Source organism: Pleurodeles waltl, chromosome 4_2 (genome assembly GCF_031143425.1).
Source record: "Pleurodeles waltl isolate 20211129_DDA chromosome 4_2, aPleWal1.hap1.20221129, whole genome shotgun sequence".
Lineage (NCBI taxonomy): Eukaryota > Metazoa > Chordata > Amphibia > Caudata > Salamandridae > Pleurodeles > Pleurodeles waltl.
The window spans coordinates 76,784,138-76,811,851 of record NC_090443.1 but is presented as its reverse complement, the minus strand read 5'-3'; the positions used below and the strand labels follow the sequence as shown (position 1 = coordinate 76,811,851).

The 27,714-nt window shown below is 41.9% G+C and overlaps 1 protein-coding gene across 1 annotated transcript in view; it reads left to right on the top strand.

Annotated features, from left to right (window-relative positions):
- The first annotated feature begins 1,790 nt into the window (after positions 1 to 1,790).
- Positions 1,791 to 27,714, top strand: part of TAC3 (tachykinin precursor 3) — a 144,783-nt gene continuing 118,859 nt past the window's right edge. Inside the window, exons 1-2 of the mRNA XM_069230769.1 lie at positions 1,791 to 1,946; positions 11,012 to 11,188. Of these exons, the coding sequence (XP_069086870.1) occupies positions 11,078 to 11,188 (111 nt within the window). The 5' untranslated portion in view covers positions 1,791 to 1,946; positions 11,012 to 11,077. The remainder of the gene's footprint in view (positions 1,947 to 11,011; positions 11,189 to 27,714) is intronic.

The following is a 27,714-nucleotide window of genomic DNA, read 5'->3' as shown; positions in this document are numbered from 1 at the left end:
TGTAAACAAAGCAGGTGCGGAAGTTGAACTCCACTTCTGTAAAGAACTAATCATCCTAATTTCTTGCTCATAGTCAAGGCAAACCAAGTTTTTTTCTCTGTATTTCCTCCTTGAAAAGTTATCTGTAATTCTTGATGGAGGTGTTTCCATCCTGGCCTTTTTTTTGCTCAATATCTCATGTAGTGACTGTGAGAAGTGGTTTCTTTCTTGTGAACTGCTGCTGAAAAAAAGGTTTGCACCACTAGATATACAAATTTGTTTTTCCTTTCATTTCTCTTAAACTACTGAATGGATTTACAGCAAATAACAAAAACCATAATCTGAGCCAAAAGCTACCTTTCTGCCAAATGTGGTGTAATTCTGTCCAGTGGTTTGGCTGCAGGTGAGGCTAAAGAGCCTGTGAAAATTAACATGGGAAGTGCTCTTTTTTTAATGCCCCCTCCGAAACTTTCTTTTGTGAAGATTCGTTAAGCGGCGGCGCCAAAGACATAGGCAAGTCAAAAAAGTCTTTATCTATGGAAACTAGGTCCTAACTATAACTACCCACTGGCGTTCGCCCGTATTGTGGAACAGAAAATGGAAGGTAAGAATATCATTTTTTAGGTATATAATATTGTCCCACAATATTTTTGAGCTGATGATATCTTTGATACTGTAATCTGTTATCTCAGTATTTTTTATTTGATATTTTGTCAGAAACCCACCACAACAGGGCCTATAAGCTGCAGGTGCTCCTACCTAGAGCTATGCTGGACTACACCTTGCGACGTAGGAGGTATAGGGGTGGTTTGTGACGGTCTTGTAGGTGGGGGCTGATTCTATCACACCACGAAAGCAGCGGTTTAACTAGTGCTTAATTTGTAAATAAAAACGTGCTGGTGTCCAAAACCCTCCTCTTAAGCACACAAATGCTTGAGGCAGAAGAATAAACTCCGGCCCTCAAAAATAAGTGCTGGTGCTCAGCACCGGAAACCACACGCACAAATTAAGCACTGGGTTTAACAGATTCTCAGCAGACAGCGACAGGAACGTTTAAACATGCCCACATGGCAGCTGCTTGGGGCAGGTAAAAACAAGCTCTGTTCACTGTAACAGAACTCAGTAACAGACTTTCAGAAGTGAAGATAAAGTGAATGCCAAGATAGAGCTGGAGACTAAATAGAAACTGCGGTGCTACAACGGGGAAGGAAAGGGGCAGACGAGATGAGACGGAAGCCCTTAACTGTAGTCCGCATGTTATAATGGTAGAGTGAGAGTGAAGACAGAGCTGGAGACCAAGCAGGGTCTATGGTGCAACAGCAGGCAGGGAAATAAGCAGGGTGAGATAGATAGATAGATAGATAGATAGATAGATAGATAGATAGATAGATAGATAGATAGATAGATAGATAGATAGATAGATAGATAGATAGATAGATAGATAGATAGATAGATAGATAGATAGATAGATAGATAGACCTATGGGTGTTTAATGACAGGTGTCTGTGTTTCCCGAGTCACTTCGTGGAAATCAGAAGTAAACCGGTGACGTCAAGGTTACACTCAGGTCTCTGCAACAAGAGCATTAACCCACTGCTCTGGATCTCAGCGATTAATACATAACTGCACATTACTGGCATGCCAAGCCAGGAAAGAACTGCCCAAGTAAGACATCGGTAGTGGAATATAGAATATATTCCCGTGTTTCCCCCAGAGAGGGGAGGGGGTGGACTCGAAAGGGGGTGGGCGCTCATCAGTATTGAGGAGGTATCGCGGATTCCTGATGAGGGGCTGGCGGTAGGCGCTGCAGGCTCACTGCTGAGTGACACCCGGCTCTCCCGCGCGCGCTCTCTCTCTTTAGTCCCCTCTCAGTATTTAAGGAGGCAGAAGGAGCCCCCTCCACCTCAGCAGCAAGCGCAAGAGGCATTCGCAGACCCCCAGAACGGCGAGAGACCCTCCGCTCCCAGGTACAGCAGTCTTTTAAAAAATCTTTGTATGCTCAGTTTTGAAATATTGGAAATATGAACTAAGGAAGGCGCGCGAGCCTGCCGGGGCCCCTAAGTTTTAATACAGAGCTTCGTACTCGCGCTTCATCCGTTCCCAAGTCTTGAGCTTGAAGCCAAATGTACTGAGAAGTTGTCCGCCCAGGATCACACTCTGTGTCAATCCTGTGTTTAGACCCTGCCTCCTCTACCGGCGCATTATCCGCATCACTTGCATGAACACGAATTACTGTAAATATAGGAAAGACGTGGACAGAAGGGGCACTCATCTCTGGGAGCGCCTGTCTGTCCGGGGAGTAGGGAGAAGAGCCGGGGAGGCACGGGGCACACTGAAGGGGGTAAAGCGGGGTTCCGGGAGAATGCCTGATCCGGGAAGAAACGAGCGTGGAAGGGGAGAGGAGAGGAGAGGGCGTTAGAGGAAAAGAGAGTCTCGGGCACCGCCGGGAAGGGGGGTAGTGGGGAAAGATGAGAGGGGCGCGCTGAGAAGCGATGAGGGTAAGAAGTGAGGTGAAAGAAGGGGTGCGGGAGACCACGGAACAGAGGAGGAAAGGGGCGTTAAAAGAATCTAAGAGACGGAGCTCTGAAACCGGACAGAAGAAAGACTGAGTGGAAAACACGAAGAGAGAGGAGAAAGTGGAGGGAGACAAACAACACACACAAAGTGAAGCGAAGAGAAGAAGGAGGACTCGAGAGGAAGAGCGAGGTGAGAGAGGAAAGGGAAAGGAGTGGAGAAGACGAGAGCGTGTGGGTGGGGTCAAAAGGAGCGAGGGTGAGACGTGAAACATGCAGAGGCCAAATAAGAGCGCAAGTGGAATCCAAAAGTACAAAGGGATGAAGAGAGGCGGAAAAGAAAGAATGAGAGCATCAGAGTCGAGAGAAGGACAGTAGAGGAGAAGGAGAAAATGAGTGGGACGAGAGAATTAAGGAAATGAAGAGGAAGGGAGAGGGAGTGGAAGGAAAGACTGCGAGGGGTAAAGGGAGAGAAGATGAGCAGTCGAGTAAGTGGAGATAGAGACGAGTAAAGTAAGCGCGGACGAGCGGGTGGTTGAGGAAGAAGGGCGGACAGAAACGAAGTGAGAGAATGAGAGAAAGAACAGAACTACAAAAAGAAGCGACGGAAGATGGGAAAGAGAACAAAGTAGGTAAAGAAAGAAGAGAGCTAGGAAGGAAGGATATGCTAGCAAACGAGATGTGGAATAAATAGTGAAGGAGAAAAAGACAAGAGAGCGAGAAGTGAAGGTGAAAAGAGAGAAGAAAACGATCCAGAAAGCGAAAGAGATAGAACAGGTTGAGCAAATGGCAACTAAGAATAAGACGAAGGGAGAGTGGCTGTCAGGGTCAGACAGGAGGAGGAGGAGGAGAAGAGGAAGCACACTGAGAAGCAAATCATGAGTGACCAAATGAGAGCACTCTGAGCGTGAACTAGGTGAAGAGCAGTCAAAGAAGAAACTAAGAGGACTAAAGAGACCGTGAAGAAACAAGAATCAGTCAAGTGAGGTGGAATCGGGGCAGAGACGGAAAAAACACAAGAGACGGAAAGAAAGAGTGGAAAGGAGAAAGAGAAGGCAATGAAGACAGTGCGAGATGGAGGGATTCAAGGCGGAAACAAATACAGGGGGAGGAGCAGGGAGGGAGGAAAGAAAAGAATTGATGATGATTACGACAGCGAGTGAAAGGCAAGTAGGAGAGAAGAGAAGGGAGGGAATAGAAGAAGAGAAGGACAGGGAAGCAAAGGATGCAAGGGATGGAAAGAGAAAGACGAGAAAGAAGAAGACACAAAGGTGAAGGAAGAGAGGGCGGGAAGGACAGAAGACAAGAAAGGGTAGAATGGAGTAAACAAAAAAGAGAAGTTAATAAGAGAACAATGACTAAAAGACAGAGTAGTGACGAGAAAGAGGACAAAAAGTAGCTTGGCAAACAAGTGGAAGCGTGAAAGGGTGACAAGATGGAGAAGAGCGGAGAAGGAAAGGAGACAAAGAACCAGAGCAAGAGAAGCGAAGACAGAGAGTGATAGGGAAGATAAAGCGAAAGAAAGGCAAGGACAAAGGAAGAAGAAAGGCCAAAGAAGTGACAAATGAGAGGAAGAAAGAATGGAACTGAGGCACCAATGAAAATAATGAAAGGGAGATGAAAAGCAAGTGATGAGGGGACAGCAAGTACGTCAGTAAATCACTGCTGTTGAACAGGCCTTCACTGACTGTGCAATAGCATCAGAAGGCTGGGAATGGACAATGTCAGTGCTTAATGTGATCCGGTGTTTCTGGTGCTTGGCACCACCACTTAATTGTCAACACTGGCACTTATGACTTTGCACCACATGATGGCACTGTTTGTCTAGTTTTGAGATTAGGACAACCAAATTGTTTATTAATTCAATTGACATTGAAAATTATTAATATCTGCTCGCAAGCCATTCTTATAGCTTTGGGGACCTGGAATAGTCTGAATTGTTACACTTGTAGGAGTGTGATGGTTAGTAGTTGTGTTTGTACTGCCATTGGCAGCGATGAGAGGGGCAATGGGAGGAGAAAACTGCAATAGACTCCTGGCAAGGGCCCTGGCACTATTATTTTACAAATTAAGCACTGGAGAGTGGCCTCCATCTTCAAGGCCATCGACTCCAAGAAAGCATACAGACTTTCACACATATGTGATCTCTGTGCCCCTCCCTTGAACAGGAACCCTGCCCTGGAGAACATGTGTATGCAGTCAGCACAGCACTGAGGGCAGGCGCCCAGGCTTCTGTGCCCTCGCACCAAGGCCCTAGACTGAGTCTCCTCTGGAGCTCAGACTCTGCATCCCTCCAGCAGCTCAGGGCAGAGATACAAATGCAGCTCTTCATACAGTCTCACCGTCCACCCCTGCGGACACCGGCCTCCTGGACACGGCCAAGAGGAGGTGGAGGCAGCCCCATGGCTGTCACCCTTCCATTCCTAACTGTCGGAAAACTGGCACACATGTAACTCGTGGGCACGAACCTGTAAGGCTCCGAAACCGTGTCTCCCAATGTGCGCAGTGTGTATATCCTTCCGTCACTTTAGGTGCTGCAACGTCCACCGCCCTCCAGAGCTAGGTAGCACCATTTAACACGCTTACATAAATTAGCACCTTTTGCGAAATGCTGGGATTGGCTTCGTCAGACAGAATCCAGCGCTTAGAGGGCTGAGTCTTAACCGTAGTTGTTTGCCTGCATTCTAAATTCAGTGAGACCGTGAAGCAAGGGCATGAAGCAGACAGAGAACGTATGCTTGTCTCTGTACCTGTGTTATCTGGGATTAGGAGGATGGGTGTGGTTTCACAAATGATGCTGGGCATTAACATGTATTAATTGCCCTTTTTTTCATTTTCACCCTCTCCCACGGGGATGTCCCGCAATAACAAGGTAGGATTTTAATACTAGTTAAGCTGGTCATCAGAGGGTGTTCACTGTTGTTAGCGTCTTTAGCGGAAACGATTAAGGCTAATTATCACTCTCCGTAGAATGCCGAGATTGGCTCAGCCAATCATAAGGCTTAGAATACTCTATGGACGATTTTCCTTCATTTGAATGTTGAAAGTATGGACAAGGACAAATGTTTCCGGGCAGAGGGTAAAACTGAGGGCATGGGTGCTGCGTTCAAACTATATGATATAGTGGCCCTTTCCTCGCATTATGCACCCTCATCTTTGTGTTGTGGGAGGTGCATCACCGTTGTAGGGAACACGATAACAGGTAAAGTTACTGCGCACTCACCTCCCTCTTTCCGCTCTCCCTCACCCCAACCTCCTGTAAGAGTTGCAGTAAAATCAGAGGCGGTGCCTGGCCTTTAATTGAGAACAGTATACAGGGGTCTTATCATGAGATAAATGGTATGTTCTGTTTCATTTTGAGATCTAAGATAGTTCCCAGATTATTCTTTTTAAACATATTGCACTGGATAGTCGTAATTAAACAGTCCAATGGAAGATTTTTTAAAATAACGTAAAAGGCGAACGTTCTTTTAATTACTCCCAAAACCACCTCGGACCGCCAGGCATTGAAGGTTGCTAAAATTTCTTCTTTTTTATATAAAAGAGCCCTCCTTTGCCTTTCGAGGCTAGATCCGTTTTATTACACTAATTCAAATAAAAGAAAATGAAACAAGAAAACTAAAGAGAACAGAGCCAGAAGAGAAAGTAAAGCGCTAGAAAGGAAAACTAAAAAATCTGAGAAATGCTTTCTTTCCAACTATTTTCATCATCCAGGAGGGAGAAAGTGTCACAATGATTTTTCCACATCCTGTATCTTTCTGGCCCGAGACCCTGTTGTGCTTTTGCCCCTCTTGTCTCACTAAGACGCTTCCCAGCAGCATAGAAATATAAGGACCAAATGTATTTTAAGGTTGGCCACAAAAAAGTGACTGTAAATAGCACATGACTTTCGCGCTTGTCTTTAAGTTTGTTACCTGACCTATGCACTAACAGGGAGTGTTCTACCATCTCCTGTCGCGCAGGTCATAAACAACTTGCCGAATAAACATTAATCAGGCAGGTCTCTATTTGCAAAACCTCAGTGATTGGACACACATTCAGGGATGGTGGCCTGCAAGGAACAGCAGACCACCGTCCCTGAGTTTGCATTCCCAAAATGGAATCTGAAAGGGACCAGTGCTGCTTTAAAAAAATACATGTTTACTGTTTGGAAACACATAAGGGGAGGGGGGAGGCCCATTGACGGGTCTTTCTGAGGTCACCCGACACAATTACCAACAGGGAAGCTGCGCAACATGGATACTTTCCCCTTTGCAAATTAGTTACCATCTCTCTTGATGAGTATGTCATTATTAAATGATTTGCACCCGGGATTGAGGCTGTAGACCAGTGACACTCACCCACCTGATTCAGAGGTTCAGGGAAAGCCCCTCTCGTAATTGCAGTTCTGTGTTGGTGGAGAACCTCATTTTGCAAATAGTTCTAAAAAGACATTTTGTAGTTGCAAATCCCGTGATTTTTTAGAATTACAGCGTTTGCGAATGCATAACAGCTTTGTAGAACTAACCAATAAAGGTAGATGTACTAAAAACCATGCAGCAACGTGTGAAAATCAGTATAGTTTTGCGAGCAAACTGAAACAGCGCAGCCCAGTATTTACGACGCATTGATGCAACTAGTGACGCAAATAATGCCACGTGAGGCTAAGCAGGACGTAGCGCCCTGCAAAGGTGCGCAGGTATGGTTGTTCATTCTGAGTGGCAGCTTCCATGACTTCTGAATTCAAGGCTAACCCCGACTACAAATATCTTCCTGCGATGATCTGCCATGGTTACATGGCTTAACATGAAGTTGCAATAATGACACATGTTACACATGGACGAATCAGCAACATGGCCTTGCACATTGTTTGCACCTGTTTTCTGTTGGCACTAGAATTTGATGCTTGTTTCAAAGAGATGTTATGTTACGTGTTGCCTCCTTATCTACATTAGAGAATGTTTCCAGTGCCATTCAAATGCTGGCTCCAGGGGCTTCGTTGGGGTGTTTTGGTGCTTAAAATCGCGAAAACGTGTAACTAACTCGTTTGTCGATCTATTGCAAGATTGACTTTGACCAAATTGGAAGCTTAAGAAATAACTTAATTGAATAATAAAAAAATGGATTTTGGACTATGTTTAGTAGGTGCTTTGATGCTTACTACACGGCGTTACGGCCAGAGCTGCTGACTATGGAGCGGGGGAACCAGGTTTGAGTCCCGGCGTCGGCTCAACATCCTGTGATTCTCGGCAAATCATTTAATCTCCCCATGCCTACCAAAATATGAATGTGTTCTTGTGTAACTAACTGGTGCTCATGGACCTTCGGGTCGACTTCGCCCTATATAAAACCGAATTAAAAAAAATATCCGCTTGAAGCTATGCAGCCTGACGTTTATTTTCTGGAAAGATTTATGAAGCACAATGAAGCAGTAATCCTCTTTTCAACCCGTTTGATACCCGAGCTGAGCCCTGAAGAAGCTGTCACCAGGAACTGTGAAACACAAGTTGCTTCTTTTCACTGCATTGATCCCAGCAGATATTCTTTTCTTCATTAACATGATATGAATCTTCATGTGAGCAAAATTCTGAACTTATTGATGAACATCAATTGAGGTCTTCTGAATTTAATAATTCTACTTAGAAGTAAAAATGAATATGAGGGATTTGGTATCCATGTTTATATAAAGGCATGTTTTTGAAGACATGAAGCCACAATGTAATATTTTCAAATGCATTTTTTTTCTTGAAATAAATGGATAATTTTAAACTTTTATAGTTTTGGTTTTGTCATAACTCCTAGACCCCACACCAATCGTAATAAAAGTTCGTGGTATTACAGTGGCAAATTTGTTATTTTTTGCTACTTTTCATGAAGTAAGTAACTATGAATTTATGTCACATCCAAAAGGTTGTTTTTAATGTATGATGGAATAAAGAATGCGGGAACCACGCATGCCTGAACAACGCAGTCGGAACAGCGACAGCGTTGTTACGACGAATGCCTTCACCATGCATGCCTTTACAATGATTTTTCATTGTAAAACGTGCCTAGTAAAGACATGTCTGGGAATGGCATGCGTGGTTCTAGCATGTGACCCCACCACCTGTCCTAAGGCCCAGAAGTACCCCACCTCTAATACTAAAACTACCCCAACCCCACCCCCAAAATAAAACTACCCTGATACCTCCCACCCACCCTGAGCTCTAAACCCTTCCCTGACCTCACCCAACCACCCTAAAAACACCCCACCCCTAAAAACAAAACTACCCGACCCCCCACCCCCAAAAACCAAACTACCCTGATCCCCATGCCCAAAAACACCAACTACCCGACACCCCACCCCCAAAAAACAAACTACCCAACTCACCCACCCTTAAAAGCAAACTACCCTGACCCCTCTCCCCCCAAAAAACAATCTACCCAGAGCCCCACCCCAAAAAAACAACCTACCCTGACCCCCCACTCTCACCCCTAAAAACAGTGACTACCCAACTCCCAAAAACAATCTACACCTATCCCCTCAACCCCCACCCCCAACAACCAAACTACCTGAGCTCCACCCCAAAACCCAAACTACCCCAACCCCCACCCCACAATCCATACTACCCGATTACCCACCCCCAAAAACAAAATACCTGACCCTTCACCCCAAAAAACAAACTACCCCTATCCCCCACCCCCAAAAAACAAACTACCCCAATCCCCCAACCCCCCAAAAACAAAAGTAACCCGACCCCCAAAAGAAAACTACCCCACCCTGCCCCTAAAAACATAAGTGCCTGATCCCCCTGACCCTAAAAACCAGAACTACCCCGATCCCCCACCCCTAAAAAAACAAACTACCCGACCTCCCCCACCCCAAGCCCTTAATCCATCCCACCCCTAAAAACCAACCCCCAACCCTGCCTCAGCCCAACTTGCCTGACTGCGTCCTCTCTTGATGAACTCTCCCTTTTTCTCTGGTTTGATCACGCATGTGCGTTGTTCAGCACATGCGTAGTTAAGGCACAGAAAAAGGGAGTCGTAAGTCATTGTTCTGGAGTCATTGTTCCGGATGTTCCCTGTTGTTTTAGCTATTTCTGCTCTGTTACCTCTACTTTGCATGGGTTACCATCAGGTCCACTGGAATTGTGCAATACTGATACTGTGGCATTTTTCGCATGAGTATGGCTTTGCCAAATTTGCACCATAATCCATCGTCTGCTGCATAATCTGCAGATTTTAAAATTTGTAGCCCGAATAGATCAAAAATTACTATAATCATAGCAACCTGGGCTGTCTCGCAGTGGAAGGCCATATTCCAAGATTGACTCAGTTGTTTTTTGCTTGTTTAACTGGTACTAATGAGGTGAACCCTTTGCCCATTGTTAACATATGAAGAAATGACAAAACTGTACCGATTTAGATTGCATAATTAGCTTTTTCTTGCCACATAATTTAGTAAACCCTGCCACATCATTTGGTCCTCACCTGCCGCATAATCCCAGTGGGCTTGATTACCCTGTGTTCACACTACACAGTGCAAGACCATTTAGCACAGTGCTGGCATCAACCTTTGAAGTGAAAATTCTTCTGCACATGAACGTTGATTGACATTGTTTCAATCCCTCATCGTTCCATAGTTTCACTTTGCATCGCACTAGCGCTTGCCCCAAAATCTAAAAAATATGTACTTTTAAATACTGAACTCATGATCCTTGTAGTACAATGTGCCTACTTGTGAAGTTCCTTCGCCCTGTACACCTGCTAGAAACCTGTGATGTACAATTTTAACCTGTTCCTTGCATGAGTAGTTTATTCAGTCCAGCATTTTATTTTGCATTCAGGGACTTGTATGCCTGAATCTGTAACGGGATCAGCAGGACTACAAGTACCAGAAAGCTAAGGAAAAAACACAAATGGACAAGCTACTTATGTAGCAGGTTGGAACACTTGAGAACCTTGTTAGAGATTAAAACGGGGAGGAATGACCTGCAGTCCTATCCGGACAAAGTGTACATTAAACATGTGCACTGTTCGGAAACAGCACATAGGGATGTAAAGCAAAGGGCTTCTACTTTACTGGGATGGGCTGCACAGCGGTGAGCTACTTACAGGTAGCTCGAGAGCTACTAGTCACTTACAAGCTACTCGTTGGAGATGACTGATTTAGAGGAGGAAGTTGATGCTGCTGTAAGGATTAATAGCTTTAGTCTGAAGACCTCTGTAGCAGGCTCATATTCTGTCGATGTGGGCTAGGGCAGTGCTTTAAATGGGCACATACTGTCCGGTAATGAGTACTTTCATACTTTAATTTGAAAGGGAGAGTGTCTGCAGTTGTCTGAACTGCTGCAATACATTTAACTGGCGAGTACCAGCACTTCTCAGGAGCAGACAGGTACTCTAGATCTTGAGTACCAGTACTGCTATATTTCCATAAAAAGCACTTGGTGAGGGTGGGGAACAGGACTGCTAGCATACAATTGCACACATTGTGGTCCCTGTTATTAGTGCGGGCCAGTGCTACTCACATTTGTTGTACTCTTCTTGTTTTCTAGATCACCAGCCCCTAACAAGAAGACAAGACTAAAAAAGACACAAGCCCTAGCAGGCCGAGGAGGAAGATGAGAAGCTCCAGCATGTTGTTGGCGATCCTGGTCTTGACCATAGCCAAGGCCTGCCAGGCATACTACGAAGAGCCTGAGGAGCCACAGTCCTCCGGCGTGCTCTTAAAGGTCAGGGATTTGGAAGGGGGAACTGTTGGGACGTGATGTATTGTATTGTGACCAGCTAACTCCATGTCTGCAGAGACACTATGTTCCAGTCCAGGTTTTCTTTCTACGTACCCCTGCAATCAATAATGTTAGAGCATTTGGCTTAATGAAATGGAAACAGGCCTACAACCCCCTGAATGCACTAGGTTATTACTTGAATGAACAGACCTGAAAGCTCTATTGTTTACGACATTGAGAAATCTAGCAACCTTAGTGTATTGGAAGTCCTGAGTAGAGGCCTGCCTCCTTTCATGCCCTTAAAAAGATATCTCCTCTACAATTGAACAGCAAGGTTGTAATCCAGGCAAGATTTCGATTTTACATCCCAACACTGTCCGTAATTGTAAAGCGTCCTTTATGTTGAAAGTCGTAGAATATGTAAGAGGCATATTTGTAAAATCTGGACAGTCTTACAACCTCACACTCTGGACTAGATCACTTGAGAGTATAAACATGTTTCATGTTCCTTATTTTATAAACCATATTTTATTGATGTTACAGCAAAGATCTAAACCGTACACGGCATCTGCATAACGAAATCACGATTGTGATACCAGACAATAAAGGGGTTGGAGGCTCGCATGTCTATCGCCATCAAGGCTCTAGTATTCCAACCACCTTCCTTGAAACCTCACATACTTCCGGATCACTGAATCAATGGGCTCTTCAACTTTAGCGCACCAGTCATTCATGAACACGGTTCCTTAATAGTTTGCAGTGTGGGGTATATCCAACAGCGAGGGATGTATGTTTCATGTTCCTTTAAATGAATACATTAACATAACTGCTCCTTAATATTTGAAGTGGCTTCTGATATAGCCTGCTGCCGAGGGCTAAACCAGTAATTAAAGGCTCTGAACCCAAGTTATAGACCCGAGCCGCAGGCGACTGCGTATAATGAGGGAGAGGGCCATTAACAACTGGTGTAGTCTGAGGCAGAAGGGCTATAAGACTATTAGAACATTCCACCCACTATGGGTGGAATGTTCTAAATTATTATGGGAGAATCATAAAGACAAACACTGGAATGTTGGTGCTCCGGGTTTATACCAGCCACTATAATCCCGGAGCTACTCCATTGTCTTAGATGGAGCTCCCATCATTCCAATGTTGGTCCAGTACTATTTATCGCATGCTTTACATGGGTCCCAATAAGGATGGTGATAAAACATAGTTACCACCGCGCTCCACATTGTCACAACACTATGTTCTTGTTTCTGGGCTCTCATTTAATAATGAATGGCATTCTGGGTGCAGTATTCTTCATTTGTGGAACACTCGATATTTCCAATGCCATGTCTGAGAAATCATTGTCTTACTTGCAGTCCTGTTTAACCACCATGAGGAGAATGGTAACGTCAAGAAAACCTTGAAGATCCATCTTCAAGTACAGAGATGTGAAGTTCAGAAGAGTAAACGTAGCCTATGTATACTTGTAAAAGTGAGAGATTTTCACCCAGAAGTTGGATTCAACTTCGTTGAAAGTATTTACAGCAACCCAACAACAGTTGAGAAGCAAGTGCCCCTTAGAATCTCACGGTCCCGGCATCACATTTAAGGATGGGCCTCTTAACTATAAATGCAGAGAGCATGTGCGAAACAACTCAGCAGAGGATGAAACACATCACCTCCAAAAATTACATTTGTGAAGCAATGAACAATTTCAACATGCCAACAGTATCAATAAAGTGCATTAAAAAGGTAAATATGCGTATCTAGAAACAATTACAGCATACAATCAGTGTAAATAAACAGACATTCATAATGACCTAAGGCTCAGTTTAAGTTTTATATTCTGCCACCATCCACAAAACAATCTGACAGCTCGAAAGAGTCTCACACATCTTGACCAAGCCTTAATGCCACTGGTGCTCCTATATTCCCACACTCTCGCACCTTTATTTCTCTTAACATTTTGGCTTTCGTCATGCCAAACATCTCTTTCTGCCTCTTTTGAAAATCTTCTCTCTCTTTTGCATTCAGTTTCCACTGATACTTACACATACGTTTTCTGTCAGCTCATTCACCCTTTGCCAGGGTTTCTTCTTCTGAATAATCCAAACTGTGTTTTTATCTTGTTTCATTTATTTACATTGTGTGCGATAGCTGACTTCTTTGAAGCACTTTTTCCAGTCATTACCATTCACTCTTGCTAATTAGATACCTTCCCTCAAAGTTCTGTTTAACCTTCTGCCATGTCAGTAGCCTTAGAATGGTATAATGCACATTTCTCATGAATAATTGCACAACTCTCAAGATATCATTCGTCTCTTTAGGGCCTAACTGCATTCCATTATGAGATAGAATTTTTGGGGGGAATATCGTTGCTCTGAAATATGGTTAAAAAAATTGTAATACACCATTGAAACTGATGTCACCGAACCATTGTACTTCCGACTATCAGGAACATAAATCCACCAACACAAAGATGTAGGGTGGATTTGGCTCCCATTTAAAGACATATCACATTCAGCACCACTTCCATCCAAGAACAGTCTGGTAGTTCTCAGCACTGCATAGGTCTAATGAATGTATTAGGCACCCTGTCACTTTGCTGCATTCCCAGAATTCCAAAAACGTCAATTCCACTTTTAACAAGCCTAAATGTTCCTCATGTCATAAGTTTATTAACCTGTTCCTTAACAAAACAGGAGGAATCATGCTTGTACCTCAGAACAACAACTCATCTTTTTCTGTCAATTTTTCTCTAATCATCTAAAATTATATTATTTCAGATGTAACTTTGCCTTTCCATACCCAATCACTCTCAATAATTTAGATTGTTATACCAATACCATATCCTTACTGTTCAACCCCTAGTCACTACACAAATGTTCTCTTGTACACAGTTATGTTCCAGTTCCTGCACCCTCTGGATCTCAGCAGTGACTACTGTTGATAACCAGTCTGCTGCTTCATTTCTGGCACCTGGCCCCCTCAAAACCTGTGATGCAAAATCTATTGTGTCTTTATCACTTTCCACCATTTGCATCAAAACTTTATCTAAACCTTTTTAACTGGTATTAGTGACTATTACGTGAGCTCTCCAGGGAACAAACTCCTACAAATTTGGTGCATTGTTCAGACCATATATTATTTGAAGAAGCTCCTTTTCACAATTTTTGTTCAATTCAAATTTAACATTGTTTTTCAGCAATCCTCGCATCGTACTCATCTTGTTCACCTGTCTCTCTGTGACTCAACTCCAAAAATTCTACCTGCCCCAAGAATGACATGACCTCTTCTTAGGAGGTTCAAGTTTCTGAATAGCTTCCAATAACCCTTTCCTTGGTTTTACAAACTTTGCTAAATTATAATGACCTTAAATACTCAATCCCCTCCTTTCCAAAACAACATTCCTCAGCTCCAAGTGTCTAACTAAATTGTTCAAATCGTTTCATCACCTTCTTTTTTTAAGAACTGTGTTCATCTTTTGTTAAAAATCAGGACATCATTCTGGTAACACTTTACACCTTCAATGTAGCCTAATATAGAGGTCATGGCTCTGCCAACTATGACGGCTGCTAAAATAAACCCAAACTGCACCCTGACAAATGTGTATGTCCTCTTTGGAGTTATGAATGCCACAAAGTTCTGATATTCCTTATGGAGCCCGATCTGAAGGTACTCAGAGACCAGAGCTAGAATTGGGAACACATTAGCCCCTGCAGGTAACAACAACATTTCTGTAATGTTGGGAAATGGAAATTTGCTCAATACTACCTCTTCGTTGACTGCATGTAAATCCACACATAGCCTAGTCTATCAAGAAGGCTTCTTAGCCATTACAGTTGGCACCAACCATGCAGTGCTTGCAACTGTACAATGGCACCTGGATGAAAGAACGTTTCTAACTCTTCTTCCACTGTCTGGTATACACCAACTGGCAACCTTCTTCACTTGAGCACAGGTTTTGTGAATATAAGCTTTCAAGCATCCTTATATTTCCAACAAAACCTCTTGATATAGGCTCTCAAAGTGAAGACACTTATATCCTATATACTTAGACATGTATTGAGGCATTTGGATCTAAAAACACCACTAGCTTGTTCTGATGTGGCCACCATTATGTCATCTCATTTAATCAATACATAAACCTTCTATTCAATCAATCTCCCTCAAATTTCCAATGCTGCCTAGAAGTAACCTGCCATTTTAATCACCTCTGCACCATACCCTCCTGGTCTGACTTCCATCCTATGTAGTTTAACGTCCCCTTGAAACTTGTAATTTACACATCTTCTAACACAATGTTGGTGGGAGAAAATGAATCAAAAATCTTTGCTGACTTTCTTGTCCTACACCATGACTACCTCAGAGGGATTTTTTTTATTACATTTACTTCCTATTTGCAACACCACCTCTTCACATACCTCTTTCACCAGTCACACTTTTTTCCTTTTTGGAGTAATATGATAAAATTTAAATTATTGCTCTTTTTTCTTTCACTTTCTGCACCACACTTTTATGGCCGCACACTATCTGATGTTCACTATTTGTGCCAGGGAACCACACCTGAAACACTGTAGCTAAAAATATTTTTCTTTGTTTAAACTTCCCTCCATTCTTTTGTCTATTCACCACTCTATTGGTTCCATCCATATTCATGCGAACTTCCTTTTCTCTATATTTATCACTTCACCACATTTATTCAAATGTTCTACATTCTTAGAAATTATTATTACTTTGTCCAAAGATGGTTCATCTTTCACCCACAGTTCTTCTCTGACCTTGTCATTATTGAAGTTCAAAATAATCTGGTCTGTATTCCGTTCATCAGTCCAAACTCTGAATTCACAACAGGCTATTAAATTCCTTAAAGCTTTGAGGTACTCTTCATATGATTCTCCTTCACCTTGGGCTCTTTTTCCAGGAGGAAATAATGGTTTTGTGTGCAATGGTATAGAAGATCGACTTGTAAAAGATCTTCTTGGTTAAAATTCATGGAATATGCGGGGTGGTAGACACCAAGAATAGAGAATGAAAAGAACTTATGGAAATTTGTGTGAAATATGTTGTTGCTAGTTTCTTGAATTTTGATCCATGTCGGAGGTCTGAGTGGGGGGAGTTGCAGTTCCAACAGTTTCTGTTGTCTAAGATGCCCAATGTAGAAATTCAGTAAAGTGTAAACTAAGCCTTATGAATAATAACAAATTTAGTCTGGGCAAGATTAGGAGTAATTTTCTTAGAGAAGGGAGAATTCAAAAATGTATGCCAAATAATGTCCGATGGGTTTTGTAAGCCATCTCGTGTCCATTCCTCGTGCCATTTCTGTTTCAAGGAATCATGTGGTGAGGTGGATGATGAGCTGAGTTTAGTGCATCGTTTTGATGCTATATGACGCCCTCTCTTTAGATAGGACAGTGATAGCAGTAATGACGCGAGTTGGAAAGGATAAGCCTTATGCTTAGATACAGCTACCTTTATTTTTTAAAAGTATGATGAGGTAATGCTACATTTTTGGGAAATATTATTAAACAATAAAGGATCCCCTACCATGAGACTCCTGCTGATTTCCAACAACGAGCGGTGTTGGGGTAGAAGTCAATTTTAATGTCTTTGTTAAACCAGATGGAGGCATATGTCTGACTTTTGTCTCAGAAAGGCAAACATCAGGGTTAAAGAGGGTGCATCTTATATGATTGTGGATGATGTTAGCAAGGAAGCAGTGGTCCTTATTAATTGAAGGCAAGGTAATGGGAGATCCAAGAAGGTAAATATTCTGAAGATTCATTTAACCATTTAGCTCCCCAGGAGGCAAGAAAGGCTAGTTGATATCTCTTGAAATCTGTCAAGTTAGCTCCCCCTAATGGTTTATTCAAGCAGAGTTTTTTTTAACGGAAATGCGTGGCTTTTTAGAGCCTTGTGTGAATTGGTTGATATGACGATCTAAACTGACAAATATGTCATCTGAGCACATGATTGAGGACATTGTTAGCAAGTAGTTAACAATCGTATTGATTACAATTTTAATGGATTCAAGTTTGCCCCACAAGGGAAGAAATTTAGGTGACCAGCGATCGAACTATTCTGAAGGACTAATGTTTCGTTATGCCTGATAGATTCAATGAGACAGTCATTACATTTGAGGCCAAGATATTTGAGAAATTTTGGTTGCCAACCAAGCCTGAATTCCCTAAGGCTTGTTTCGAGCAAAGGATATTTAGCGGGCCTACTTCAGATTTAACTCTGTTAAGTGCATACCCAGAAAAAGCTTCATATTCGTCTATTATGGCCATAATTTCAGGAATTGCAACATCTGACAGTTCGGTTATAATTAAAATATCATCCACATAGGTGTCTGTTTTGAAACAGTTGTTCCCAACGTGAATGCCAATGGAATTATTTTGTTTAAGTGCAAACAACAGTGGTTCAATGGCTTGCATAAAAAGGAATGGGGAGAGGTGGCAACCCTGTTGTGTTTGAGATGAAAAGCACTCTAAAGCACACAATTTGAGCGCATGGTGGACGAGGGATTTCATTATAAGGCCATAACCATTTTGATAAAGGGATTCCCCAGATTAAAGCAAGGTAAGGTGGACTTTAAGAAGGGCCATACAACCTTATTAAATGCTTTTTCAGAATCAAGAGCAATAGCTGCAACAGCTGAGTTTTTTGATTTTGAGATCTGAAGGACATGTCCTAATAGTCTGACAATGTCATTAGAAAGTCTTCCTTTCATTAAACTGGCCCGATAAGGTCCAATTAATAAAGCCATAATCGCTTCCACCTGTTGTTTTTTTAGACCGTTATTTGATGTGGCCATGGCAGCAAAAACTGAGGCTAACTGTTAGCAGTACCCTTAATAGCATGCACAGTACTTGCAGTGATCCTCTGTATTTATTACAAACGCAGATCATTCCCTCTATCCACCTGTGTTGCCAGAGACAGGTGCGAGCAGTTGAACTGGACCGCAACTGGACATTTTGTAATTGTTTTTTATTGCAGCAGGCTTTGCTTATTTTTTCTCAGCATTTGAGTGAGAGCCATTACCATCATAACCATCGCCATTACAACCACCACTACTAACACCAACATCATTACCACTACAAACATTACTACCAACACCATTACTACTGCCAATTCCACCACTGCCATTGCCACTCCCCCATCATTGCCGCCATTACCAACATTGCTACAAGATCTTATTTGTGCATGCTTGTGTTTCCATGATCTACCACACGAAAGCCAGACCTAATTGCTTTCTTTATGTAATGACTGTTGCAAGTTGAGAACCAAAAGCGGAACGGGGAGTGTACAGATCACCATTTTTGGAATCTCCACTCCACTTTTTTTCTCATTTGCATTTTCGATTCTGGGCCTTGCAAACCAGACAGTCAATAACCAAGAGCACTTGTGAATTAGAACCATGGAATTATAATGTGGATTATGAATAAATGACACCCAGGAGAAGACAGTTTCTTGATCTTGTGTGGAGTAGGATTTTTAAAACCCTAATCTGCCTCCTTTTGTAAAGGACCATTGTGTAGCCAAGACACTCCAGCCACTCCCAATGAACCGGAAGAGCCTATAGAGAGCAATAAAATACCTGCTTTTTAGGTAAACAAATGACTAGTCAAACGGGTCCCATTTATGCCAATTTCCTGTAACTGTATCTCATTCACAAAAGATATCACAGGGTCCAAACCTAAAAATCAGACTTATCCCATTGTAATATGGATTATTCAGTGTCCACTGCTAGGACACGTCCTTCAGAGAGAAAAGCCAGGTACTTTCTTTCTGTTTCACCACTGCCAACAAAATTGAACTTGCGTTTCTAGGTACTACAAGAACAGGTAAAAACAATCTCTGAATGTATGGGTCGATAGAATTTCAAACTAATTTAAAGAAATACATGAGGATAAAGTCATTCTTGCATTTATTGCTTTACAACTTGCAATAATCCCCTTTTGTAGCGCTACTTGGCTGTTCAGACAACAATAGAGTAACTACAAGATAATCAATCGGATATCACAGCAACCAAAACAAACATGGACAAATCCAATAGCTCTGGCCTTTTTAATGATAATAGTACACACAATATTTCTCATACACACACACTGCCCATATTACCCTTTCTACTATGCACACAGCACTATTACACTAAAAGTACTCCTTCATGGGTGTGATGGTGGTAGTGAGAAACGTGGCAGTAGTGATAATAGTGGTGATGGTTTCAGCAGGTATGGTGGTAGTACTGGCATTGGTGGTAGTAGTGGATATAGTGGTGACAGTGGCGATGGTCATGATCATGGCGGTTGTAGTAATGGCAGTGATGGTAGCTAGAATGTAAGTAGTAGTGATGGTGGTCGTGTTAGGAGAGGTGATCTTGGGATGATAGTGGTGATAATTCTAATGACAGTTCTGGTAATGGGGGTGCTGGTGATAATGGTGTACTAATGGTGGTTGTAAAGGTGGTAACAGTGCTGATGGTGGTTTTGTGGTGATGCAGTATTGGTAGTGGTAATGGTGGTGATGTTGGTTGTGGTAATGGTAATGGGGGTGTGGTGGTGTTATTTTCAGGAATGGTAATGGTGTTGTGGTGACGGTAATGGTGGTGGTGGTAAAGGTAGTGATGGTGCTATTGTGGTAGTGGTAATGATGGTGCTAAAGGTAGTGGTGGTAATGATCTTAATGGTGGTGGTTGTGGTGGTAACAATGATGGTAATGGTGGTAGTGTTAATGGTGTTTTGTAATGGAAATATTATTAATGGTGGTGGTCATAGTGTTAAATGTGGCAACAAAAGTAAAGGTAATGGAGATAATAGTGGTGTGTTAGCAATAATGCTGGTGCTGATAATGATAGTGATGTACTAATAATGGTAGTAGTAATGATGGTAGTGGTGATGTTGGCTGTGAAAATTGTGGTGGTGATAATGGCATTGCTAATGGTAGTGGTAATAGTTATAATTGTGCTAGAAACATTAGTGATGGCACTGGTGGTGGCAGTGGGGCTGATAATTATGGTAATGGCGATGGCGGTAATGGTGATGGTAATAATGGTTGTGTCAGTGTTGGTGTCAATCACGGTGATGGTAATGGGAAAGGTGGCAATGGTGTTGGTAAAAGAGAAGCACTACATTAGTAAGATCTCAAAAGCTTGTGCTTATGCATTGGCACTGCACAGCCCTTTGATAAACTTTACCATGCAGGATGGCTCTCTGCATACCAGATGAGTAGCCCATTGTGCACATTAGAGGAGCTGTGGGGTGCTTCACATTCTAAAGAAAGAGTGGCTTAGGAAGCATGTCAAAGGAGCAACCCATGGTGAGTGACACAAAGCAGAAGCCAAGAGCACTGTGAGACCCAAAGAAGCACTGACAAGGAGGGTGGGGCAGAGCAGAAGTTCACAGGCTGATGCAAACCCCTCTGCTTGTCAGTGGCTGCCTCTTCCAAACGCAAAAGAAGACACTAAGCAGGCAAATATCGAATGGCTGTCCTGTGGGTTGATATAAGCTATCACTGACATTGCGTGTAAGCCAGTGACTGAATGGGGCTGACTCAGCTTCCTGTGCAATGCAAATGGTCCTGTGGGCTGAACTAAAGTGTGAACGAGTGCACAGTAGGGTTGGTCCAGCTACTTAAAGCTCAAGTGAGGCTCGAGACAGAGGCCTGGCTCTGGCTCAGCTCAAGGTCGCCGAGGACCCCGGAGCCCAGAACAAGCCGAGCTTTAATGTGGCTTGTGCCTGCCACCTATGCTTTACCATCACGCACCAGCAGTTAAAAACAAAGCATAAACCTTGGATGATGAAAGAGAAAGAGGTTGCCATCTAGAGGGTGAGTCACATAATGTGAAATCAGAAAACCTGGGACCAGTCAGTCCTGGTTTCCCACTATGAATGAATTGCATGATCCTATGCAAATATTTTATTTACAGAGCCTCATTGTTCTTCCTTATCACGTATGAAGCGCCTTCCAATAAGTGAGCTCAGGGTGTGTACTGTACAAAAATAATCTGATGTGTTAAGGTGAAATGCTTCTGCATGCCAAAGAAATACCTTTGTTTAAAGAGGCTGACATATTGTCACATGATGCTTGTTGCGTGATTGTTGCGTAGATATCCACTGTTTTCAGGGCTCGGCTAGGCTTGTGCACTGTCTTTTAGAGCCAGACAGACCCTTGCTCACCTCTAGCTCTATTCTCTCTGTTAATTTGTTGCCTCACCCACCTCTATGACAATAAATACAGCCATAACTTGTGCCACCTTCCATGCTGAAAACTGGCAAGTGTAGAGAGAGAGATACAAAAGAGCGATCAAGAGAACACCTAACGTTATTGCGGGTGCACGGGAAAAGAAGTGCGTTGTGTGTTTTGCTGACCAACACTGGCAAAATTCAGTGGTTTGACAAGTTTGAACCAGAACGGTACCTTTTTAACTGTGCTTTTTCAGTGAATTTAATTTTTTAATCAATTACATAGAGCCTGATTAGAGATTGACGTTTGGGATACTCTGTCCCAAACGTGAGGGGGTCCAGTCCTCGATATTACAAGTGCCACATGATATAATGAACTTGTTGAATGGACAATGGGATATCCTTCATATTTGTGATGGGGCACTCCTTATATATGTATCAGCAAACAAAAAAATAATTTCCTATGGAAACGTGGTCTTAGCTATAACTAACCAATGGTTCTAACTATAACTATATATATATAAATATATACATATATATATTTTCACTGAAAAAACCAAAGGACAAAGGTTATAAGGACGTTATAGTGTTATAGTTAGGTTCTGAATTTAATTGTTCACAACCATAGAAATTCAGCAGTTATGGTTAGAGTTGGTTCAAGTAACTATAACTCACGCCCTAAGATAACTATAACTCTCACCTTTGCCATGCACACTTTCTTATCCATAATTGTATTGTAAATGATGCAGTGATATTATCAAAGATGCCATACAAGATCTCATTAATGATATATGCATGGCGGAGGCATGAGTTATAGTTATCTTAAGGCGCAAGTTATAGTTACTTGAAAGAACTCTAATTATAACAGCTGAATTTCTAGATATAACATCCCTGTAACCTTTGTTTTTCTTCAGTGAATTTCTATGGATTTTTAACATAAAGTAATTGCAATTACCATATGTTATTCCAACCCCTGCCGCCCAGGGCCTTTGACCGTGGGTGGAGGGGGTTGATGGCAAGGCCTGGCCTGCAGCCAGGCCTTGCAGCCAAGCCCTTATAGCCACCCAGCCCCGCGCCACTCACAGCCTTTGGCCGTGCACAGCACAGGTTGGTCACAGGGCCTGTTTGTCAGTGGTTCTGTGAGTGGGTACGAGAAATTCACCAGTTATAGTTAGAGTTATCTAAAGTAACTAAAACTCATGCCCTAAGGTAACTATAACTCGTGCCCTCGCCATACAATGCTAATTACCCCACAAATTACGGCACTCATGACATAATTGATAACATCATTGATAATATCACTGTAATATTGCAGTAACATTTTTGACAAAAAAACTGCATGGCGGGGGTGCGATTTATAGTTACCTTAGGGCACGAGTTATAGTTACTTGAGATAACTATAACTATAACTGGTGAATTTCTATGGTTTTGTACATTTATATTTATATATATATATATACACACACACACACACACACACACACACATATATTATCTATGTATGTGTGAGTATATATATATATACACACACACACACACACACATATATTATCTATGTATGTGTGAGTATATATATATATATATACCCACATACACACACACACATATATTATCTATGTATGTGTGAATATATATATATATATATATATACAGTATATATATATATATATATATATCCATACACACTCCAGACCATAGAAAGCAGCCCTAGCCACTTACGTCTTGCATAAGTGACTTTTATTCAATCCGGCAACCACATATAGGCATATAACAAGAAAAGTATATATATATAGATGTATATTACCTACTGGCAGTCGCCAGTAGGTAGTTATAGTTAGAACCTAGTTTCACTGACAAAAGTGTTTTTGACTTGTCTATATCTTTGGCACCATTTGACAAATCATCACAACATTTTCCAAAAAAGTGTCAAGATGGGTCTTGTTGTGCATGCAAAGTTTCAGAGTGATCGGTCAAGCAGGGGCAGAAAAAAAGGGATTTAAAAAAGTGTTTTTCCTACATTAATTCCTGTAGGGATTTTAGATATGACTGCAGTCCTAACCACTGGACAGAAGAAAGGTAGCTCTTGGTCCAGAAAGCTCCCTTTTTTGTTTGGTGTAACTCAGCTCATCACTTTTTGTAATATTAGCAAATATGCATTCAGGGAAACAGGTGAAAACATTGCTCCCGCAAGCATGGAGCTGCAGGGGACGCGGGTTATAGTTACTTGAGATAACTCTATAACAGGTGAATTTCTATAGTTTTGTATATTTAAAATGTGAGCCTAGCTATAACATCCCTGTAACTTTTGTTTTTTTAAGTGATATATATGTATATATTATATGATATGTCCAGTAGAAGGCATTAGCCAAAACACGTAGACAATTAAGTTTTTTGTTTGGAGGTGTTTTGTTCATGGCACTCAATTTCAAATAAACAGATGGGCATCGATTAATGGGAGAATTGGATTTCCCTTTATGTGTCAATAGTTGTGAAAATTTTGTTTTGGTGCAGCCGCATGATTGAGTGAATTCCGTTTGAAGATGTATATATAGATAAATACACATTTGAACCTTGGGTTCATTGCTGCCTCTTTCATTTTTATTGGCAGCATGGTACAACAAGGAACCATGAGTATATTGAAGGGCACTGGAAGATTGATTCACTCAGCGCTACAAATGCAGAGTGCAGCCCTGTTAACAAAGCAGACTGACTTGAAATTAACCATTTTCTGAATGGGTGACCAATGCAATTGTTCCAAAACTATTAAAGGGTTTAGGTAGACTGTGTTGCAGGAGTCTGTAAATATATCAACCTTGACCAACGCCCTTTGATATGTCTTTATCGGACTGTGGCCCAGATATTGATCTGCTCATAAAAGTATCAGGTGATGAACTGCACTGGAGGTGGAATACTGTTTAGGGAGAGGTGCTGGCCTGTGGTATCTTTTCACTGACATCACAAGACTTATAAAAAATCTTGGTGTGGATACCAGTGATTTTAGCAAATTTGAAAAACCCTTTCTGAAGGTGAGTATTGGAAGAGGCATAGTATCCATTTTCGTGTAAATATAAATTGATGTATATTTGTGTGTTAGTATGTATATATTATTATTATTATATATATATATATATACATACTAACACAAAAATATACATCAATATATATTTACACGAAAATGGATACTACACCTCTCCCAATACATATATAGATATATATGTATATGTATATATATATATATATATATATATATATATATATAAAAAATATATATGTGTATATATATATATATATAATTTGGAACTCTTTGCATGAGCACCAGATTCCATTTCATAAGGTGAAATTAATTTTATTGTAAGCACAGGAGATTTGGGGCCAGATGTATCAAAAAAACGATTTGTAGTTCTTAAATAGCAAACTTTAAGAAATCACTATTTAAGAAATGCAAAATTGTATGCATGAATTTTGCGAATCGGTAATAGCGATTCCTTAAAATTTGCAAATGCTATTATCGAATCGCAAATAGAGATTGCGGCCCGTTCAACCCTACCCATAGGTGTGAATGGTTTTGCATTTCCCAAATTGTGAATTCCAGTTAGGAATTCGCAAATTAGGAAATGCAAATCCCAGGGTGCTGGGGACCTAAGACCCCCTCTGCTGCACCCCAAAAAAAAATTCACGGATATGTGAAGCACACACATGCCTTATGGGAATGTGTGCGCTATATGTAAATTTAAAAAATGCATTTATAATGCATTTTTAAAATTTGCACATGGTTACCACCAAATTGGATTTGGTGGTAATTGCATTTCCTAAATGCCCAATTTGCATTTAGGAAATGCTTGATACATGTGCTTTGGAAATCCCAAATAGGAATTCTCTATTTGCGATTTCCTATTTAGAGAATCGTAATTTGCAATTCTCTAAATGGGGTCGCAATTTTACGGAATCGCTATTTTAGCGATTCCTTAAAATTTCACAGCGAATGCCTTTCATACATTGTGAAAGGCATTTTTGCATTCGCAAACGACTGAAGTTTTTGATTCGTACCGTTTGCGAATGCAAAAACGCTTGATAAATGTGGCCCTAAGTGATTTGCCCAGAGTCAACATGAGGACTTAACCCTGCTTCCCAGATTCAAAATCAGCAGCTCTGGTGTTTATGGTACATCCATATTTCCTAATTTATGATGAAAGTCATACACAAGTGGGATGATTGTATGGGATCATACACAGTGAGCACATTGTCTGTTGAAGTGGCTTTGTAAAGTTAAAAAAACAGCAGCAAAAAATACTGGAAAGTTCACCTGGAGTCTTGCTTGGGTATACTTGCAAGGCTTTGTTTAAAAATCAGACTTAGAGACATAGTTGAGCACCTTTGGACCAGTGGTATTGGAACAATTTTCAGAATGGGAGTGCTGACAATAGTGTTACATCACTGTAGTCATAGGTGTAGTGTCTTGTGATTTAGAGATGACAGGATCCTTTTGGTTCCTGATGTACTCCATAGAACAGTGACGTAAGGTTTCAGGTTTGGGGCTAGAATTCATGATTTACAATATTGAGTCGGTGGTTACACACTGAGGAATAAAAATGTGGGGCTTAATCATTTACATGTACAGAGGCTGCGGAGGATGCTACAACTGACAATGAGATAGGGGATACATAACTCAAAGAATCAAATTGACAGTGCTCTTCCAGAGAGTTTGCCGTGGTCCGGTGAACAGCTTGTGTGTGCCACACGCCCCTCAGTCGAAGTGAAGATCTACATCTGACGTATGTGGAGTCAATCAAAGGACCACTCCACCCAGTTAAAAGCTTTTGAAAAGAACGAAGACTTCTCACAAAAGTTTACTTATCATTGGCCAGACACCAGGGGCGGCTCCTCTGCTTGGGCGGAGGAGCCTCATCCCCCTCCAGCAGCAGCAGGAACTGCAAACCTTTAAAAATAAAAGGATAATTGACAATGTTTATCATCCTTTTCTTTCTATAGGGGCTAGCCCACGGGGTGACGAGCATTGAGGGGAGGGCACAGAGCACTCCCCTCAGTGCGCATGTATGTTTGGCCGACCGTCTCAGGCCAGCCAAACAAACATGCGCACAAGGGCTCTCTCCAACCTGGCACTGTGTTGCTGAGTTGGAGAGAGCCTGCACAGGCTCCCAGTCTTCTTTGGACTGGCCAGCCAGGACACTCTAGCCAATCATAACGCTGCTCTGAGCAGCGTCATGATTGGTGCAGGGCAAGCTGGGAGCCTGTGCCTGCAGTGCAGCAGAGAGCGACGGCGATGACGTTCAGGTAAGATTACTTTTTTTTGTATAGTTTATTTTTGTTTTATTACCCCCACCCCACCACTTTTTCAAGTCACCAGCCGCAACTGACAGACACGTGCTGGTAAGGTTGTGAAGAAGGTACTACCCCACAATGCAACACTGAGCCATAAGATATACGGAACAATAACACTAAAGGCGGAAACAATCAAGTACAGAGAAACGCTAAAGGCAGTCATAAAAAGGTACAGAAATGCTCTGAAGGCAGCAATAGCGGACCACAAGGAAGTGTTAGTAGAAAAAATATTTAAGTATAGAAAATATGTTCGTACTTACCAGAACCTGAGTGAAGAGAGCTATCCGACCTCAGCAGCAAGTGATGCAACCTAAGTAAAAGTGCAAGGAGTTGTACTTACAGAGCTGTCGATTCTTGAAGCAGTACACCACCGCACACTACAGAAGCCACTGGGTGGGGCTCAGAACAACTCCAAAGGTTGTGTAGAAGTTGAAAGGCTCCAGTGGCCATGAAGAAAGGGCACCCAATCTCAAATTGGCCGTGACAACCCTGATGCAAGCATGTCGCAGAGGCTTAGAAATAGTATGGAAACAAAAAAGATCCTAGGAGACAGCAGAAAGTCCTAGAGAGGACACCACTCTCAAAGTCCGTAAGTTTCACAACTGGTTATAACACCCCCACCTTCCTGAAACCACCATTTCCATATGACACCACTAAGAAGCAGAATATTGGCGCCAGATGGACAGCCTGGGTAGAAACTTTTGATTATTTCATTGATGCACTGGAAAAGGGCGATAACAAAAAAATTATCAAATAAAACCGAATCTTGCAGATGAGTGAGTAAAAGAAAATACCACAAGTACCATCAAATCAAAGAGGCAGTAACCATTAAGTTCAATCCAGTGGCAAATGTCGATTATGAAAGGTACATTTTCAGTCAAGAAAGGCAGAAAGTTGGTAAAACAATCAATAAATTTGTTGAAAGACTTGATACGCTCATCAAACATTGCAAGTTCAATTAATTTAATGATGAAGAAACCACACGTCCCAAAATTAGAGGATGATTGTTTGTCC